The sequence below is a fragment of the Aphelocoma coerulescens genome, chromosome 15, assembly GCF_041296385.1.
Source record: "Aphelocoma coerulescens isolate FSJ_1873_10779 chromosome 15, UR_Acoe_1.0, whole genome shotgun sequence".
In the NCBI taxonomy this organism is placed as follows: Eukaryota; Metazoa; Chordata; class Aves; order Passeriformes; family Corvidae; genus Aphelocoma; species Aphelocoma coerulescens.
This window is the reverse complement of record NC_091029.1, coordinates 7,587,454-7,606,404: the sequence shown is the minus strand read 5'-3', so window position 1 is coordinate 7,606,404 and position 18,951 is coordinate 7,587,454. Positions and strand designations below refer to the sequence as shown.

The following is an 18,951-nucleotide window of genomic DNA, read 5'->3' as shown; positions in this document are numbered from 1 at the left end:
AGTAACAAGCTGATTTCACTTGTCCTCAGGGTAAATGACCCCAACATAATAACAAGTAGTTCCGGCCCAAATAAGAACGAAACTCATCCCTCCCCACAAAAAACAGGGATCATCATCATTGCTCACAACATCAGCCAGTGTGGAGCCCTACTCAGGAGTCTTAATGTCTACTGACCCTGCAGACACTCCAGACCCATTTCTGCCAAGTTTAGTGACAAAGCTCCTGCAAATTTCTCTAATACATGACTGAAACTTGGGAAGAGAAGTGGAAAGCAGAGAGATCAAGCACTGCCTTCCTGATACCAGACCAGAAGTACCACCAGGGCAGTGCAATGCACGCTGCTGCACTCAGGACCAGACAGAAACCATGCAGACCTTTCTCCACCCAGAGCCAAGAGATTAGTTCCAACAGCTCAGATTATTTTCTTCTCAGCATTTCTCTATTCTCCTACCCTGTGGCCTTATCCTAGAAAGGGCAGTGTTCCAAAAGCCAAGGAACAAAGCAAAAGAGTCACTTCACCTCTGAGGAGGGCACAGAGCTCCCCTGCACTGCAGAGCCCCTGCCCTGCCAGGGGGTACTGAGGTGCCTGTGCAGAGACTTTCCTGTCACAGGACACACTCCTCACCCAGCTGTGACAGGACTTGCCCTGAACCTGCACCTGAAACCCACCTTCATATTTAATCCAATCCTCTGGCATGCACCTGCATGGCTTTTGTCTCATGTTGGAGGCGTGAGGGGGCAGAAGATTCTTTGCAGATAAGAGATTACTTCAGCATTGTACAATCAGAAGACAAGAAAAAAAAAAAAACCCACCTTACTACTCAAAGCTCTGTCATTTGAGCACAACAAAGGGGAACTTTTAGAACAAAGCATGTCTGAAATCAAATATCTGCTAAAAGCTTACACATTTCAAGCCTGTCTAGATTACTAACTAGGTCTAAGTGGAAATGCACAATCAGACAACAGAAAGAAGGCAGGGTTAGCATTTAGTGCAATGATCTTATGAAATATTTAAGCAAAGCATGTGACCACTGATAATATGCACTTTGATTGAACAATAGGCTGTGCAAATAAACATCGCGGGGCTTTGGGTTTTTCCCTCCAAACCTCTAGCATAAAGGGTATCTGTGGGGCAGGGAAGAAAGAAAGAAAAGTTTAAGAAAGAAAAACCAAACAATATACACAGGGACACATTCCAAATTTGCATGGCACAGTCCCTGTAAAGTATATTTGTAATACTATGCACTTTCTAGTTTAAGAACAGACACATGTACACACCAAGAGGTTCTGGAACCTTTAGGTTTTTGAGGAAACAACACAAGAAGAAGGATTCTGCGGAGAACAAAGCTCTCATATTTACCTCCAGTCAGCAATTTCAGCATGCTGTTTCTGTGCTGAGGCTGGACAAACCCAAACAAATCCATGGTTTAATTATTAATAAAGCCCCCACCCCAGCTAAGGCAGGCAGGCAGCTGTACAAGAGTATAAACACATTAAATTACAGTATTTTTCATTCACCGGCTTAAAAATCAAGCAAAGATATTTTTCAAAAATTAGAATACCAGAAGGAGACCAGGTAACAGGACTTAAATCTCATTCATCTTCTGACACACACTTCATCTGACCACAGCACCTACTCATAAAACCACCCACGGACAAAGCTTGGATGGGCTTCCTTCCTGTTCCAAACCCCACACCAGAAAAACTCCAGGAAAATTTAAGCCAGCAGTGATAATTTCTCCTAAGAAACAGCCAATCAGAGATAATAATTATTTGCATGCCTTGCTTTACCCTAAACAGACTGACATCAGGCAAAACCAAGTTCTAGAGGACCTCCTACAGCACACCAGCAGTAAAATTCACTTGCTTGCCAACCCGAGAGCAGGGGAAGGCTTGCATCCAGGAAATATTCCAGGTACAGTGTGTGACAGATCAAGACTTGGGGAAAAAGTGTGATGGAGGTTATCAGCTCTAGCTTTGAGTTTATGACATTCATGTCAGCCTAGGGACAGGCTGAAGCAGGAAAAGTGGCTCTGAACTGCACACTCAGTTCCAGCCAGCACTTGGAGCACTGCACTGAACTGCACTGTCTGGACAGCACGGCTGACCCATCCCTCAATGCAGGAAGTTCTTGTCTCCTTTTATCTAGGGGCATTCAAATCTTACCAGAAAACAGCTAGACAACTGGCTACTGTTAATTTGTGTTAAGTGAGGAACTCTACACAAGGAGCAACGCTCAGGCTTTCTAGGAAGGTAACTCACAATAGCTTACTTCAGCCTTGGTAAATAGTAAAAATACAAAACCATTTCCTATGTCAAAATACAGCAGATCCTATTTACACTCAGAGGGAAAATATAAACAATTAAGAATGCAACATATCATGCCCTTTGTCCTCCTCAGTCTACCTTCATTACCACTCCAAACCCTTGAGAAGACTTTAATTAATGTCTTTAAGGTTAAGAATGACCCTTTGTAAACAAACATTCTTGTACACATGCAGTAACTTTGATCATCACCATGACCACCATCAAACACTACATGGTTTCCATGAAGGAGCTGATGCTATGCAAAAATCCAAAAGATAATCAAGACTCTCTTTTCATAGATACTACACGCTTTGTATGCCAGCAAAATGCTGTACCAGCTCACACAGCTGAGAAGACAAAGATGAGTAACAGAAAACATAGAAATGTAACCAGAAACAAATTCTACTCTGAAAATTTGTATTTTTAAGGTATTTAGACCTGTAACACTGACATTCATCCATAAGCTGGAGTAGGAGTCTACACCCCAATAAAACCTTCAATGTTCCAGATGTACCTGCAGTTGTTCTCATCTGCACATTTGCAGGTTAAAAACAAATTAAATCACAAGTTGGTATTCTGAAGCACAAGTTTTCCACTGTATTTGTGGCTACTGTGTACGTTTAGGCTCTTTGCAAAACATTTCTTTAAACTGCTGCCTATTGGACGCAAAGCAGAGACAAAAGCTCTAAGAAAGTTCTGTATATTCTGGCTAATTCCAATACTGGTCAATCATATATCTTATTTGAAAAATGCAATCAATACTGGAGATACAAAATATTAAAGAAATACTTCAGGCAGATATCTCTACCCCTCACAACTACAGGATAGAGCTCCATGGTTCTGCCACTCTTGCTGGATTTGTCACTAACTGCATCTGAATTAAACCCCGGAGACTTATGAAAAATTGATGTTATACCAGGACAACTTTTGAAACACCTATGCTATTTTTACAACAATAAAATAATTACTTTTCTGTTACTGGAGTTGCACAGGACACCCTTGTCAACAAGGCAAGGGGCTAAAACTGTCATAGAAAAGAGCAGGGCAAGATTACTACACTGAAATCCCAGGAGGTGACCAACGTCTTACTTATGGGAAGATTCATTCAAATTTCATCAACCTATTGAATGAATAAGGTAGGCAGAAAGGATGCTGGTATCAAAGGGAAATTAGTGATGACCTGAATTTGAAACACAGCAATCGCCCACACAGAGACTGAGACTCACAACGCCTCTGTGCCACCCGGATTCGTCAGAGAAGGCTGCATTCTGGGACATGTCAATTAAAATTAAGAATGAAATAACTCTGTGCAACGATGCTGAATGGCATTTTCTCTCAAGAGACCACAAGTTCCTACTGAGATTTCAGCTGTGCAATCAGATTTCCATTCTTAACTCTTTCATTTCCAATGCAATTGATCCGCTCACGACACTCTTCTCTTTCCTTCCATTCTCAGCTAAATCCAAAGACATAATTTTATAGAGTCCTGGACCTACCTGTAGCCAAAATCTGGACTGTACTTCTCCAGAGTTAATGAGACACGAGTTCTGAAGAACACCAGCTCTAAATGGCTGTGGGCACTATGAGAACCAAGTCTAGAAACTCAGGAACAGGATAAAAAACTGAGAAGTGGCACTGCAACCCCAGGCTGAAGTGCACTGCTCAACCAGGCAACAATTCTGAGAAACTGGACCTCAAGAGTTGCTAGGGCCAATATTTGACTTTCTTTTATCCAATGGAGAAGTCAGCCTTCATCACCTCACATTACGTCCCACACACACCGCGTGTCCCAAAGCTGCTTCCCAGCAACATGAGCAGCCTGTGGCCAGGCTGGATGGGACCAGGAGCCCACACAATCCTCTGGGCATTCAGGGCTGCATTCCCACCACCAGCACAGGAAATGCAATACAGCAGAACCCCAAAACAGAGGGTATCTATTTAGGGTATATTATGAAGTGCTCAACAAAGCCATCTTGACATTTTACCTGCAGAGAAGATGGGAGTTGTATTTTAAGAGGGAAGAAAACTACCTTTTCCCAAGTTTTTGCCATTCAAAAATCCACAGGAAATATTAGGGAAAAAAGTAGTTTAAGTGTTGTGTTTCAGTCATTAACTTAAATTTAAAAGGCATTTTTCAAAAACATTTATCTGTAATTTACAACCAGGAGAAAACTAATTCTCCTTGTCCCTTTAAACTATGAATTTTTAGAGGAATAAAACAAAACACTTAAGGGAATTTTAAATACAGGAAGGAGGGATAAGAGCATGGGGGAAGAACCCAACAGATTTTGCAAATATTTTTGTGATTCCAGTTGCCAAAACAGTATCCACATAACGTACTTCAGCCAAGTTTCTCTGAACAAGAAAATTCAAAGAGCAACAATTCATGAAATACACCCACACATTTGCAGCGCATTTATTCAAGCATACACAGCACTTCAGCTGCTGTGGACATGACTCTTCCTTCACTATCTTGATTTACATGGCAGATGCTGATTTTACCAGTGTCTCTTTTTCTGGAAGGGTTCTGGAATTCAGCCAAGCTAGGCATGGGTGTTACACATTATCTGCTGTGCCTCTTGGTGGAGGCAGCAAAGGAAGAAAATTACATTTTATTTGAGTACTGTAAAGTTTGCCCTGGCACTGTTAAGCTGAAATTTTAAAGTGTCAGCTTTGTGGCAATAAGAAAAATAAAACTGATCCCATGTAAATGAAACAAAGATATTTTGACTGGAGTCTCAAAAATCAAGAAGCAGAAAAACTTACTGGATTAACAGTGTGTCACGCTAGATTTAACAAAACTGCAGGCAGATGCTTCAGTTCCTATTTACACATCAAAACCAGCAGTCAGGTTTCCAAATTATTCAGCAGATTGACACAGCACTTTTTAATTGATCTCTGATCATATCTGCAGCTGGTGGATACTAGCTTAAAGGTTTGAAAGTCTGACCCTCAATCCTGGTTACCTATATAGCAGCAGTTTTCTCTCTGAAGATTTGGCCCTGGAAGACATGGTGGGGAAAAATAAATTTTTCAGTGCCACATATCAAGAAGGGTCACAACTTTTTCAGCAATTAACTGAACAACATTCTCCCTCTCCCTTTGCTTTTTCATACAGCTGATGGAAGATACTTATTTTTGTATGTTAAAATATAAAAGCTGCAACTGTAAATACAAAGGTCCATCACCAGTACATAAAAAATGAATTAGTGCTTCTTTGCACTCCTTGCAGTGAGAGAAGGGTGCAGTGTCACCTTCTGTTTGCTTCATATTTCCTGAATGTTATCCCAGTAACTCTTCTTTGCCATCTCCTACATCTAAAATGACTGATGGCTGCTGGTTTTGATGTAATTACAAATGGCTCTTCCCTCCAGAAACAACCTGCTCAAATGAATATTGTACCTTAGAAGCAAAGTATTACCCTTAAAAATTGCCAACAGTGTGCACTAATACGTAGCCCTGGTATTACTGTGCCACTGACTGGTGTCATGGCTGTCAACAACAGATGAAAAGCTGAGTAGGAAAGAGAAAAGAAATAGGATGTGATAAGATTGCATCATAAAATACAAGATAAATGTGTCACCATGACCAAGATGCATTCTAACCTCAGGTAATAAAACAACATGTCTTGGTCAGAAGAATTACCCAGATGAGATGAAATTGCTGAGGACAAATATGAAATGTTCCTCGTCTAGCCCACATTTACTCATGCTAATGTGTAATTTTTAAAAACCCTTGTAAACATACTACAGTCAGAAGTACAGACCACTCCTGTTGGTCAAAGAGGAGAATGAAGAACTGGAAAGTATAATAAGCTTATTAAAACACATGGGCAGAAAATGAAATATATTACTGAAAAACAGAGACAGGAGCTGCAGCATCAGGTTCTGATACTCTTAGTGTTGGGACACAATCACCCTGCAGAAGTGAATTAATACCATAACCAGCACACTTCAGAAAGTTGCCAAATCTTTAATAAATATCTACTGACTTGCTTGGCAGCACTAGAAGGTAAGGGCAGGCTTTCTGCACAACTGATTCAAGTGAAATTTCACCCAGAAAACAGTGTGGCTAACTTCACCCAACCACGAGCATTAGGAGGCACCCCTGCCACTGTCCCAGCACACTGCCTCCCTTCCTGGGGAGGAAAGAAGAACTTTTTCCCTCCTATTTGCAAACGAGCCAGTGGGTTCATCTGTAACAGCATATAAGGGATGCAAAGCACTTCTGAAGCCCTAAACATAGCACTGAGGGCTTCAAGGCACGTGTAAAGCAAGGCATTATGCACACCTTGAATTCCTGAATTTCCATGATTTCAGAATGGCCATTCTGGAATCCCCAGTAAGGCAAGAAAGTCACACCAGGAAGGTGCCTGAAGTAAATGATGTCCATGGGAGAACATCAGCGTGACCTGATGCAGAACCAGAGCAGCTGCTCAACATAATTTATGCCAATATAAGAGGCAGTGGTGCCATAAAAGAACTTCCAGGTATCATTTCCATATGAAGAATTAGTTTGGTTTACCAGTGATTAACAAGGATTCAGGAAGGTGCTGATGGAGACATCTAGCCACCCACATAATCTGCTCTGTAAATAAGTAGTTTTGTCCATTCAAAACAATTTGTTTTACATTACTGCAATGCAGTACTGTGTGAACCCCGTATGTAGTCTTACATACTGGTCTCTTTATCAATCCTTTCTCCAGAGCTACTTGGAATTAACATACTTTCGAAGGCCTGTATTAAACTCCTTAAACAAGTAACTTTATCTTATTCAAATTTGGAGCTCTCATCTCTACATAACTCTGGTACAGACACTGGTTTGTGTCTTTGTTAAAGCATCACACACCCAACCAGCCGAGGCCCACTCACTGCTGTGCCCAGGAGCCAAAAGGGCCTTTTTGCCCTTAACAGCAAATTCACCTGAGAACTGTATCAAAAGAGACGGATGCAAATATCTTCAGATGCAAAACTTACTGAAACAATTTCCAAAAGTTTACAATTCAAACAGCAGAATAATCCTGGTCACACACAGGACCTGTTTATATCTCAGGGCTCTACCATTCATAAACAAGTTGTGCTGCATCTCTTTCAGCAGCTCCTTAAACAATTACAAGCTTGTACTTTGAAAGGACTTCTGAACATTCCAGATAATTCTTCTGATCAATCTTACACTACACACATCCAGAGTAAGGCTACTTAAATTAAATCATCTTCTCATCTCCTCCACATATGTATTTTTATACTCACACACATATATATATATAAACACACAGGAAAATACAGTCTCTACAGTATAAAAATAAGCCCTCACTCTGGTTTCATTACAGACTTTCAGTAACATCTCTCAACATTACAATAGTCTTGCTGAGGAAGTTTTACTGAAAATAAAAGTTCAGAGCTGTGCCACGGGATTTAGCTTGCAGAGGCAGAAATTCCAAAGCTCAAAAATTCTCCAAGTTTACTTAAAACACTTTATTTTTTGAACACTGAGGAGTTGTGATGCTAAGGATAGATGTGTGGGATTAGACAAAAGGGAAAACTCAGGCATTTCAATCTCCTGCTGTAAGCAGGTGTGGGCCTGACTCATCAAAAGAGGCAGAGAACACCACTGAAAGTTATGAATTTTCACATTACTGCAGTATACAGGGAGCACTGAGTTCATGGAGTTTCCACCCCTTAATACAGCAGAAAACATTCTGCCCACCCATCTGTAGACACAAAAGATTATGCTGCCCTGAAAAAGCAAGCGTTGCTCATCTGGCTTCTCTCAGGTGCAGTCACAGTTGCTCATTCTTAGGCATAAAGGCAAATTAAAAAAAGGTCCCAAAGCCTGGCTGCAGCTTAATGAGAGACAGAAGACACAAAGGACACTGTGACATTTAAAACTATCAATGTTCGAGTTTCGGTTTTCCTTTTATCCAAGAATTTGAAATATGCCCTCTCTAGTCTCAAGATTCGTTTCAGGGACTCCATTTACTCTTCAAACCTCCACTGGAAAAACAAAACCAAAGAAAACTTACAAGCAAAATCCTGTGTTTCACTTCTCACACGCTACTGAAACAACAGTGGTTTTAAAAAACCTGAATAATAAAATCTTGTTATTGCTCTGCTCTGTCCTTGGGAAGATCTGACCAAACCAAATGTATACAGGACTCGCAGGCCAAGGCACTTGAGCTATTGTATTGTACTGTCACCTTGTTTCACCAGCAAGAGCCCTAACATGAGCTCCTGCCCACATGCTCCTGTTCATCCCTTGCCCTTTTTTCTTTCTCCCAGTAACTTCATGCAGAGCCACTGCTCCTCCCTGTTTCGTGCCCAGGACTGAGGCTTAAACAGCCTGGTTCAGGATGCCATTCCTCTTTTTATGAAGCTGTAGGGTTTGCTTCAGTTTTTAAGCTGGATCAGCTTGCTGGTTTTGCCCACAGAATGAGCCTCAAACACGTGTTTGCATTACCAAGAGGGCACCTTGTTGCACACTCTGGGAAACCAACAGCCAGCAGCAGCAAAGAACAGGATTTTCTGAACCCCAAAGCTGAATCTCCCATCTCACACCACAGTATCCACAAATATTTCCACAAAGGAGAACAAGCAGTGCTGCAGTCTGAAACAGGAGCTTTTTAGAAGTTTCCCTGTATTACAGCTGCAGAATTTTGCTAGCACAGAAGAAATAACTTAGAGCAACTGAGGAACAAGGGTAGGAACAGGTAAAGACACACCGAAAATATGCTGAAATCCTTATATTCAGCAAAATGCCTTGTTATTTTAACACTCAAATGCAAGGACAGAACTTCACCCAGTGGCTCCGATCCTACTCCTACTGAACCAAAACCTTAATTTAGTGGCAGAAATGAACTCCTGGGAGAAGAGTGTTTAAGATTACGTGTTTGCAAACAGCCTTGTTATAAACATCCAGTCTATCCAGTTTCAAATGTGGTTGTTTAACATGCTCTTTTCTCCACTTTATCTTCCATAATCAGTACTTCTACGTTTGGAAAGATCTTGAGTACACATACTTGTTTAAAAAAAAAAACCCAAACCCAAATTCAACAAAAACCACCAAAACACGTTTTTATTTTTAGTAACCGCAATGTAACTTAAGCAAAAATTGCAGCCAGCCTGATGCTCCATATACAACAGCTCCAGACCTTCAGGACAGGTGATTAAGCAATACAGCCTCGGGAAGTGCAGTTGCTGGAATGCTTTGCTTGGTATTGGTATTTGCTTGGTCCATTGCTGTTATAAAGCTATGCACACACAGGCAGTCACACAGAATGGACACTATAGGCCCTTGCACCTCAACAGCTCCAACAGCACTTTTAAAGGAACACAGTTCCTACTGAGGCCTTTTCAGAAACAGAACACTTCCACGTCCTACACAGGTGTCCTCCTGCAGCTCCAGGGCTTCCTCCTTATGCTGAAGGACTCAGCTGTGCAAGCTCCTCTACAAGAGGTAAAGGCACATCCTCACATCTGAGTTCTGACACTCCACACCTGAATGGGGCAGTAACTGCCTGAAGAGTTCCAAAATCCACCCTCCTGTAGAGAATTCCTGCCTCTGTGGCAGAGCTCATAGGAGTGTGTACCTCTGCTCAGTTGCTCCAGTACATAGTTCAATGCCCCAGAGAGTCCCAAATCACATTCCCTATGCCCAGCTCTGCTACAGAGGTCACAACTGCTGGCAAAGGGATTGCTTGGGGGAACAAGGAGGACTCAATCTTGTAGACTGCTACATCTCTTCACTCCAAGGTAGTAGAGCATATTAGACCTGTTTCAGGCCAGTCATATGTGAGAATCCATGGGTGAATCCCTACAGAGATCCATGCCAAACCTTACACTCCCTTCTTAATTGGTTCTTCTAATATGACTCACCCAACTGTTTGGAAAATGATGATACTACTGCATGCTGCACCTCTACGAACATTTCTTCTACAAGCTTTCCATCGCTGATACAGACTCCCAGCAGGGATGTCACTAATGGATTAACTGCTTTTTCATCTTGCCAGATCTACAGTTTCATACTCTCTCACATCAGTATCATCCTCTAGCGAAAAGCTTCAGGAACAAAGTGCTGAGGAAGGACAGCCTTACTGAGGTCAGTGCCTGAATTCAGAATGTTAATAAAGTATTTTCCAAAGCAAGAATAACAGAGAACTGAAGAGTTTTTGGCAAAAGTCATTTAAAGTGACTTCTTTCCCCTTCACAAATTCATGGCCCCGAGGCAAGCCAGCACTTCAGGTTTCAGATCCAGATCAAAGCTGTATGTGATACTGCATGAGCACATATTTTAACAGTTCCAGACTTCAAGATCCTTCTCAACTTCATAAACCCTTTACTTACTTCCAAGGCCATTGCAGACTGCAGATACTTGGCACAAACTTCAACAGCCTTCATCCCTCATGAGCAGGAGGGGGAACGGCCAAGGGAAGATTCAAGAAGGTGACACCCACCCTCCACACTCATGACCACATTTATGGTTTTCAGCACTTGGTTCCTCTACCAATGCTCTCAGCTACAGTGCTGCTTTTGCAGCCCAGAACTTCAGGAAGCCTGACTATTCCCGGCGAAAGCCAAAAGCATGATTAGAAGTTACTCTTCATTCTTTTTAATTACTATTTCACAGCTGTCTTTATCTAAACACAATAGGCCTTCGGTTAATGTGGCAGAAGTCCATTTTAGTATCTTCCCTATCTTTATCTATATGGATTGTACAGACTTGTCATCCACCTCAAAGTCATTTATTCATTCGGTTTAGTTTTACTTAATTGTGATCATTACAGCTAAAGAATTACTTTCTAGAGGCTCTGTAACTGCACAATAAATTTATCTGACAACTCATGGCTTAAAACTACCACCTTTCATTAAGCAAAGCATTCTCTAATAAACTGCTGTGCTACCAGATTGAACAGTTTTTCTGTTAAAAGGCCTCAGAATGAATCCAGAACCATTACTCCAACAGAAAAGATAAAACAGCATATCTCTGTCTGATCCTCAGCTATGACAGACAGCGTGAAAATTAAAACCATGAGATTTTTTGTTTTGATATGGAAGAAGAATTTACAAGCTAACTGAAAAGCATGACCTAAAGTGATTAACAACAACCTTCCACTCTCACTCAAGCTTTTCTGCCTACCAACACAGAAAACCCAGAAGACACAAGCACAGCTGTACTGCATGGGTCAAAAGACATTAAATACACCCCTTTTTTTTTTACTGTTAGCATTCTGCTCCTTACCTCCAGCTTTTTCCTTTATGTATTAAAAAAGCCCAGACAAAACCAAAATCCCTTGGGGCTGCTAACCAGATCTATCTAAAACTCAACAGTCCATTGCATGTAATTTGACAGGTACAGTAGCTGTGGGTCAGGCAATGTGAACAGCACCACAGACAAATCAAATCCCTTTCTAAGAAGCCCACAGGTAGCACGAACACAAACAAGCACCCAGACAAACCAGCAAACAGCCATCTCCAGCAGGCAGGACCATGATTCCAGGGAATCCTACAGACAAAGAAATGCTCACTCGAGGGCCCAGATGAAAGGGCTACTTTCCCCTCAAGGGAATCAGCATCCTATTTGCATCATGAAATGATTCAGCCTTCTGTTACTGAGATGGGTGAGTGGAACACAGCATATTAAACCAAGCCGGAGAAACTCTTAACAATTCCAGTGCAATGAGCCTAAACATAGTCACAGATGTATTATCAGTGATGCATTATTGTTGCATTTTCTTACTCTAAAGTACGCTGTTTTCAATTATAAAGGCAGAGGAGAAAAAGGAGGATTAAGAAAAAGACACAACCTCATCCTAGTTGGAGAAACAGCTCTACCCTGCCACCACCTGAATTTATCGGGTTTCCTAAGGCTTACGAGGTAGGAGAAGAAGGTTATCCAGGGAAAGCACCTATGAATTACAGCAGCCTACATGATCTCTATTTATTTAAATCTTTGTCCTGGAATACCCAATGACACTTGAAAGTAAAGAACAACATTTGAAATATTTTTGCACCGAGTTTTAGGTCCATTGTAATTATTGAGATGACAGCCAAGAGAACTTTATGTTTAAGATAACATTTAGAGTGAAAAACCACCGTTATTTCCCTGGTATGTCCAGCAACAAAATCAAAGAGAAAGCCAGGGAACACAGTATGGGAAAAGCAAACATTTAACAAAAGCACAATAGCAAAGCTTTCTCTTTTAAAAGCACTGTTTCTAGCTGTTCATGTCAAAGAGCTCCCTAGATTTATTGAGCAGGACGAGAAGGTCAAAGAACACAATGGCTTGCTTTTTTGGGTGTTTCACCAGTTAACACAACAGAGACAAAAGCAGAATCTCTCTCGAATGCTCTGCTAGAACGAGCAGCTCAGCTTTTGCTCTTAGTTCTCAGCTAAAAATGAAATCACAAGTAAACAACCCCTTCCAGCGCTGACAGCTTTCTCCACGCCACCAGGACCCTCGCACACGCGGCCGCAGAGCCCGGAGAACCCGAGGGAAAGGACACAAGTTTCGCACTAACCTGTTTGAGTTCCGCAGGCATTTATGCGAGGTGCCGGTCCCGCTGTCCCCAGCACAGAACACCTCCTGCTGCCCGCAGCCCCTCCGCGGACCCAGCCTGCTGCTCTGACAGCCTCCAGAGCCTCCTCCCTCGGCGAAGCTCGCTCCTTTTGTACCCGGACCGGCACCCTCGGCGCCCCAGAGCCCCTCCGCAGCCTCCCTGCGGACTGAGCCCATCCAGGGAAAAGCCCCGCTACACCGGGAGGACCGGCACCGCCGCGGCTCCGGCAGGGGACGCGTCCGCGTCCCTCTCACATGGCTCTGCCGCCGCTGCCCCGGCGCCGGAGGCTCCGTGCAGGGGGCGGCACTGACGGGCAGCCGCAGCCGGAGCGGGCTGGGGCGGGCCACGCCCGGCGCGCCGGGGGAGCGGCGACAGGGGCAGGGCCGGGGGAGCGGGGCAGAGCTGCCGGGAGCAGCCGCAGCCCGTGCCCGGCGCGCCGGGGGAGCGAGGAGAGGGGCAGGGCCGGGGGAGCGGGGCAGAGCTGCCGGGAGCAGCCGCAGCCCGTGCCCGGCGCCGCCGCGCGGTGCCTCCGGCTGCCGGGGACTGCACCGAGCGGCTGCGCGCCCGGAGCCCCGGGGGTTCCCCCGCTTCCCGGCCCGCCTCCCCCGCCCCCGGATCTCTCCTGATGGATTACAGAGACAAAGAGGGAAACCGCCTGTTCCCAGCGTCTCTCAGAGCGGTAACCTGCCGGCTCCGGCGACAGAGAGCCCTTCCCACAGCGCCTGCCCGGGGAGCGCAGCTGCCTCCAGAATTAAAGGGCGGTCTGCAAGAAAGCACAAGAAAGGAAACCTTCTCGCTTGCTTACTTTTTGCAGTTCACTTCGAGATTAATGGCATCCCTAATGCACCAACACCAAAGAACGATGATCTTCTATCACCGTCTCCTCCCTTTTGCATCTTACACAGGTGCGGTGAGGCTTAGAGCTAAAAAGTACAACTGGCCTCATTTTTTAAAACCATTCACCTGCCCACGAACCCGTCCCACATTCATTAGAAGATCCCTTGGACAAATTACTCATTACCAAAATGAATGCCAGATGTGCTGTGCCTTGCATCCACCACATTCTGCAACAAGAACTGGGACTTCACAGCGTAGTTCAACACGGTTTTCACATCCATCTATTTCTAGTAAATTGGAAGTACCTAGTTTTTAATATTCACTCCTTGAACAAGGCTGTGAACCTTTATGAAACACCTGGGAAGAAGGAGAGCTTTCCCATACTTCTAATTCTAGGATCTGATCCTTCTTTCTGCCTTTTCCACAAAACTGCAGAAAGTGATGTATTAAATATTTTAAGATAGCAAGTCTTAAAAGAAAGATGTAGGTTGGTAGGTGTAAACCAACCTTAACTAAACCTTAAGTGTTTTTCCCCCTGGAGCCACAACAGGGCAAGAGGAGATGCTCAGCCAGCACTGAACCAGAGCCCTACCCTTCCATGGAAGCTGTTGGCCAGACCTGGGAGGGAGTTGAGGCCCCCAGTACTGAAAATCCAGCACTGCTTGCAGACACAGCCAAGGGGCAATGGTGGTTCTCCCTCTTCCTACTAGATTCCTGCAGCAAACCAAAGCAATTAAGTAAATCCAACACTGTAACAGCTGGTGACTGAACAATGGTAATTAAGGACTGAAAGATACTGGCATCAAATTAGAGACCATCCCTGGAAAACAGGCATAGTCAAAGACAGGGAGACCAACTACACACCAGGAAGAAAGGTACAATTGAATAGTCTTTAGTATCAGAACAGACACCTTTGCACAAAAGGGTCTTTTCATCCCAGCTTCAGGTTCCCTGAAAATTTTAAAACATCCTTCCAGTGTCACCATAACTAACAGTTAATTTGTATCAATCCTACCAGAGGAACGTGAAAAAGTGGCATCTCCTATATAGACATTTAAGAGTGGAAGAAATGTATCATATCTATTGAATCCTATTTTCAGCCTTCCTACTAGTGCCAATGTCAGCACTCCAGATGTATATTAGAGCTAAAGCTTTGTATTTTTGGGGCAGAGAACACGGCAGAACGACGTTACTCAGCTCATCCTAGTTTGTTTAAAAATAAATGCTGTAAAGTTTGACAAGGGCAATGGTAGATGTTCCACAAGGTTTAGCCGAAGTGATTTGCTTCACTGGAGGGAAAAGATGTATTCTATCCACAGGGGAATAATTTAGAGGCAACTGTAGTGGCCATTAATAAAATACGTAAAGGCCAAAGCAAAAGGAATAAGGTTTGTACGAGTCTCCTGTACTTTTGTAAAGTGCTCTCCCACCCCTTCTCCTTGTCCAACTTTTCTTCAGTTAACAAACTAAAATAGCTCCACTTTGTTGAGGCCATGCTGGCACAGAACAGCACCATTCAATTTAGCCATGCACCTGGCTATGTGCCAGACCTTTATACACTGTCAAAGAAAAAAACAGTGTAAAGCTTATATCCATAGGGCACTGAAGGAGCTACTCTTGCATGCAAAGCGACGAAACTGAAAACCTTCCTGGATGGACTTGCCAATTCTTACTCACATAAGAAGTCTCTCATGTTGTAAACCCACAGGTATTTGTGCAAGCCATGCAAGATTAGTGCTGCTGAATTTTGAAGTCCCACCTGCTGGAGTCAGGTTGTTATTTAAAAACATGCTTTTCTTTTAAAATATAAAATGGATGCTTGTAGGCTTTCTCGTTGTAAAGTAAATTTTGAAAATGTTTTGACTCAAAGCTAAAACTTTTGGAGTTTTTTTTTAAGGGCAAATAACATCTCCAGTCCCCTTAGCCTCTTGCAATATTTTACCAGCTCTTATAATTCTGAATGCTGAGATTTGGCAATGTGAAGTCAAAGTACCAATTACCTAAAAAAGAGTTATGGATTAGATCCCTACTGAACTTCCAAATTCTGGCAACAAACACTATCCATTAGTATCAGACTGCTGACTACATCACAACCTTCCCCTCTTTTTTTTTAATGAACCTTAAATTCTTAATCTGTCACATTTTTTCCCAGCTGCAAAAGCAGGGTGAAAACCTTCTTTCTTCTTGCTGAGAAATTAAAAATTTATAAATAGGAAGGGATTTAATTCTTTGGAAGATGGAATAGTATAGTATCTCAGCCAAGCTCTCTTTTCTTATTTTCCCCATTACCCTTAAAAAATTCCCCATCACTAGTGCTGCTCTATAGATTGATCTGCTCTCAGAGGCAGTAAAAAGGGAATGGTTTACAGCTCTGCCTGGGATCATAACATATGGCTTCAGTGATATGTAACTTCCATAAACCCAACAGAGCAAGAAGGAACAAGATGAATCAAGAATCCCAGCTAACCATATAGGCAAAAGCACCACCATCACCCATGGCAAGTCTCTGAATTAGAGAGCCTGTATTCATATAGGGGCTTCCATACCAAGGATATTTTATTGTCCTTCTGTGAATTTCATGCAGCAAATAAACAAGGTAAGTGGGAGATCTAAAGCACAGCACGCTGGGATGTGTCAGAGTACCCTACAGTAGTGATTTTAATCCAGACAAATGAAAACAGAACATTCTATCTCCGAGATACATTTTGAAATCTTTTTCTGTTAGCATTACCATCATTTTTAAATGTATTTGAAAAGTTACAGGAGCCCTTCCAAAGCATCTGTACTTGCTCCAAAATGGTTGCGTGACTCTAGTAGGACACATCCACCCAGATATTTCTAACACTGCCAGGAACGTGGTTTTGACAATCTTCTTGGTCCCATACTGCAAGGTTAGAAATTGAGACAAAGCCAGGTTGCCTCAATCAGGGAGCTGTTGTGTTTATATGGAGAATGATTTTAGGTGTCTTTTTTTATTTAAGAAGCCAGTATTAAAAAAGAGGTCTAAAGGACCACAAGGCTGAAGAACAATACAACAAAGAGGAAGCAGACACTTTCTGTAGGTTGACACCATCAGGCATTTAAGTAAGTTTAGGAGATTTTAATTTGTATACCAACACAGCTTCCATCTTGCTACATCTAATATCAGTCAACTCCATTTCATCTAAGTTGTCATATGACAGGATGAGAACAAGGACAGTCTGGTGACAGCACTGCTTACATTAGAAACAAAGGACAGAGGAAGCTACATGTCACTGCATATAGGTCGCAGTTGAATGAATGACCTATGTTTCTTCCCAGGAGCTTCATTTAGGTAAGAATCAACTACATTTTAAAGGGATAAAAACACCCTCCCCTCGAGCTTATGAAAAAAAGATTAAATTACCATGACATTTATAACAGAATGACAACAGCAAGGAAAACAAATCAAGTTTAAGGTTGGTACTGTAACCATAATTTCATGCTGTGGTTATTGGAATGGAAAACAAAGACTCAAATGCAGGAAAGACAGACTCAGTAGTAACCATTTTTTGTTTCTCAGATTTTGTTTTGGTTTGTGGATTTTCCAGACGATTTGTGCTGTATTTCATGCTGCAGATTACAAACACTTGCTCAGAAGGTAGCAGCTTAACACGTCATTCTCTCGTCCAGAAGGCAAAAATGTGGTTTGCCATGATGTACTGGACTGATAACTGTCTGCACAATCTACCCATTTTCATGGTAATTACTGTCCTCTTCAAACCAAAACCTGAAGCTATTTTGCAGTCCCTTCTGAAGAGAGAATTAAGGTCTCTGTGTAGGAGATTTATTCCAGAACAGGTTTCTTGTATTTTAAATAGTTACATATGAAAATAAGACTGCAAAAAGGAAGAAGAGATAATTGAGATGGGTTAGAAACACAGACACTATAGTTCTTTTCTATCTTTAACTACAGTATTCTAAAAATGCCACTGTGCCAGGATTTTAGATTAAGTCCTTAAAATGAACTCTGACAGTATTCTACAACATTTCCCAGTCACCACAACTATGGATAAAAAATATTCTCTTCAGCTAGTAATTTAGTAGTTTAAAAAAGAAGCAGTTGTTGGGGTTTTGGTTTTTGTTTGGTTGGTTTGTGTTTCGGTTTTTTTAAATAATACCTAAATAAAGAGAAAACTGTGACATTTATTTAAATCAAAGGCTTTAATTATAGTTGGCACACAGCCTCAGGCTGCCCATGGCCATCTTTGGCCATTCTGTTCTCAGTCACACTGATGACTTCAGTGAATTACTCCACATTTGTGACAAAGCAAGCAGGAACATAATTTGAACCCTTAACAAGATGGCCTAAACTAGCAAAAGACTCAGTAATTTATTCATGTCATCATAACCCAACACCCATTTTGGGCTCTTTCAGCATTAGTTCACAAGAGCTTACAGACACTGCAGAACAGCTGAAAGGGAACTCTACAGAATTTTTGATTTTAAAAGCCAGGTTGAACCCTGCAGGTCCAAAGCCCAAAGGGCTCAGGGGAAAAGGAAATTGCCAGGTTGGCTGCTTGGTGGTTTTACAGTTTCTGCAAAACCTTTCTGCAGCCACACGTGGCTTTGCGAGGGAAGAGGCTCACAAAGGCTGACCAGCTCCTGGGCAAAGCTCTGCCTCGCTGCACCCCTACAGATCAAGGCCTGTATAAGGAACAAAATCTTTTCATCAGATTGGGAGATATAGTGCAAAAAGATGTTTTGATGGTTTAAAATCTTTCTTCCTGAACATCCCAGTTAAACTAATACAGTCGTATGCTTGGGAACTAAAATGTGTGACAACTAAAAATCTTAAAAAGCCAGGACAATTAATCATGTTCTGCTGTCTGAACTGAGAAACAAACAAGCAGCAGGACATGAAAAATAAATCACAACTTTAATGTAAGATGATTCATGTTAATTATCAAGAAGCAAATGTGGTAAATGTGACTAGAAAGTTGTTTTTTTAAAAAATCCTATTAAACCTGATACAGCTCTTTAAATGTTTACATTTTAATGTTCCTGTTTTGAGACATTTTTAATAATTACTTGCTGTTATACTTGCTGATGTTGTAACACTCAGAGACATCATGCAAAGAACAACCTAGATACCTGTTTACATAATAAGGAACACACTGCAATCAGAACTTAATTTTAATGTGTTTCTCTTATATGTTCTTGTAGAAGAAAACATAGTTCTATTAGTAAAGCAATGTAAAATCATGGAAAACTACCATGGAACAGTGAATTTGTC

At 42.1% G+C, this 18,951-nt stretch overlaps 1 protein-coding gene across 8 annotated transcripts in view; it reads right to left on the bottom strand.

Moving 5' to 3' along the window:
• The window catches only part of ARVCF (ARVCF delta catenin family member), a 259,867-nt gene that overhangs the window by 127,983 nt on the left and 112,933 nt on the right, over window positions 1-18,951 (bottom strand). For 2 of the 8 annotated variants that reach the window (XM_069030540.1, XM_069030534.1), the window contains exon 1: window positions 12,822-13,392. The exons of 2 other annotated variants lie outside the window; for them this stretch is intronic. In XM_069030540.1, the coding sequence (XP_068886641.1) occupies window positions 12,822-12,842 (21 nt within the window). In that variant the 5' untranslated portion in view covers window positions 12,843-13,392. Of the gene's footprint in view, window positions 1-12,821; window positions 13,395-13,665; window positions 14,257-14,289; window positions 15,081-18,951 lie in introns of those variants that run through there. 4 more of the 8 variants (XM_069030539.1, XM_069030533.1, XM_069030535.1 and 1 more) reach the window with 4 other exon arrangements.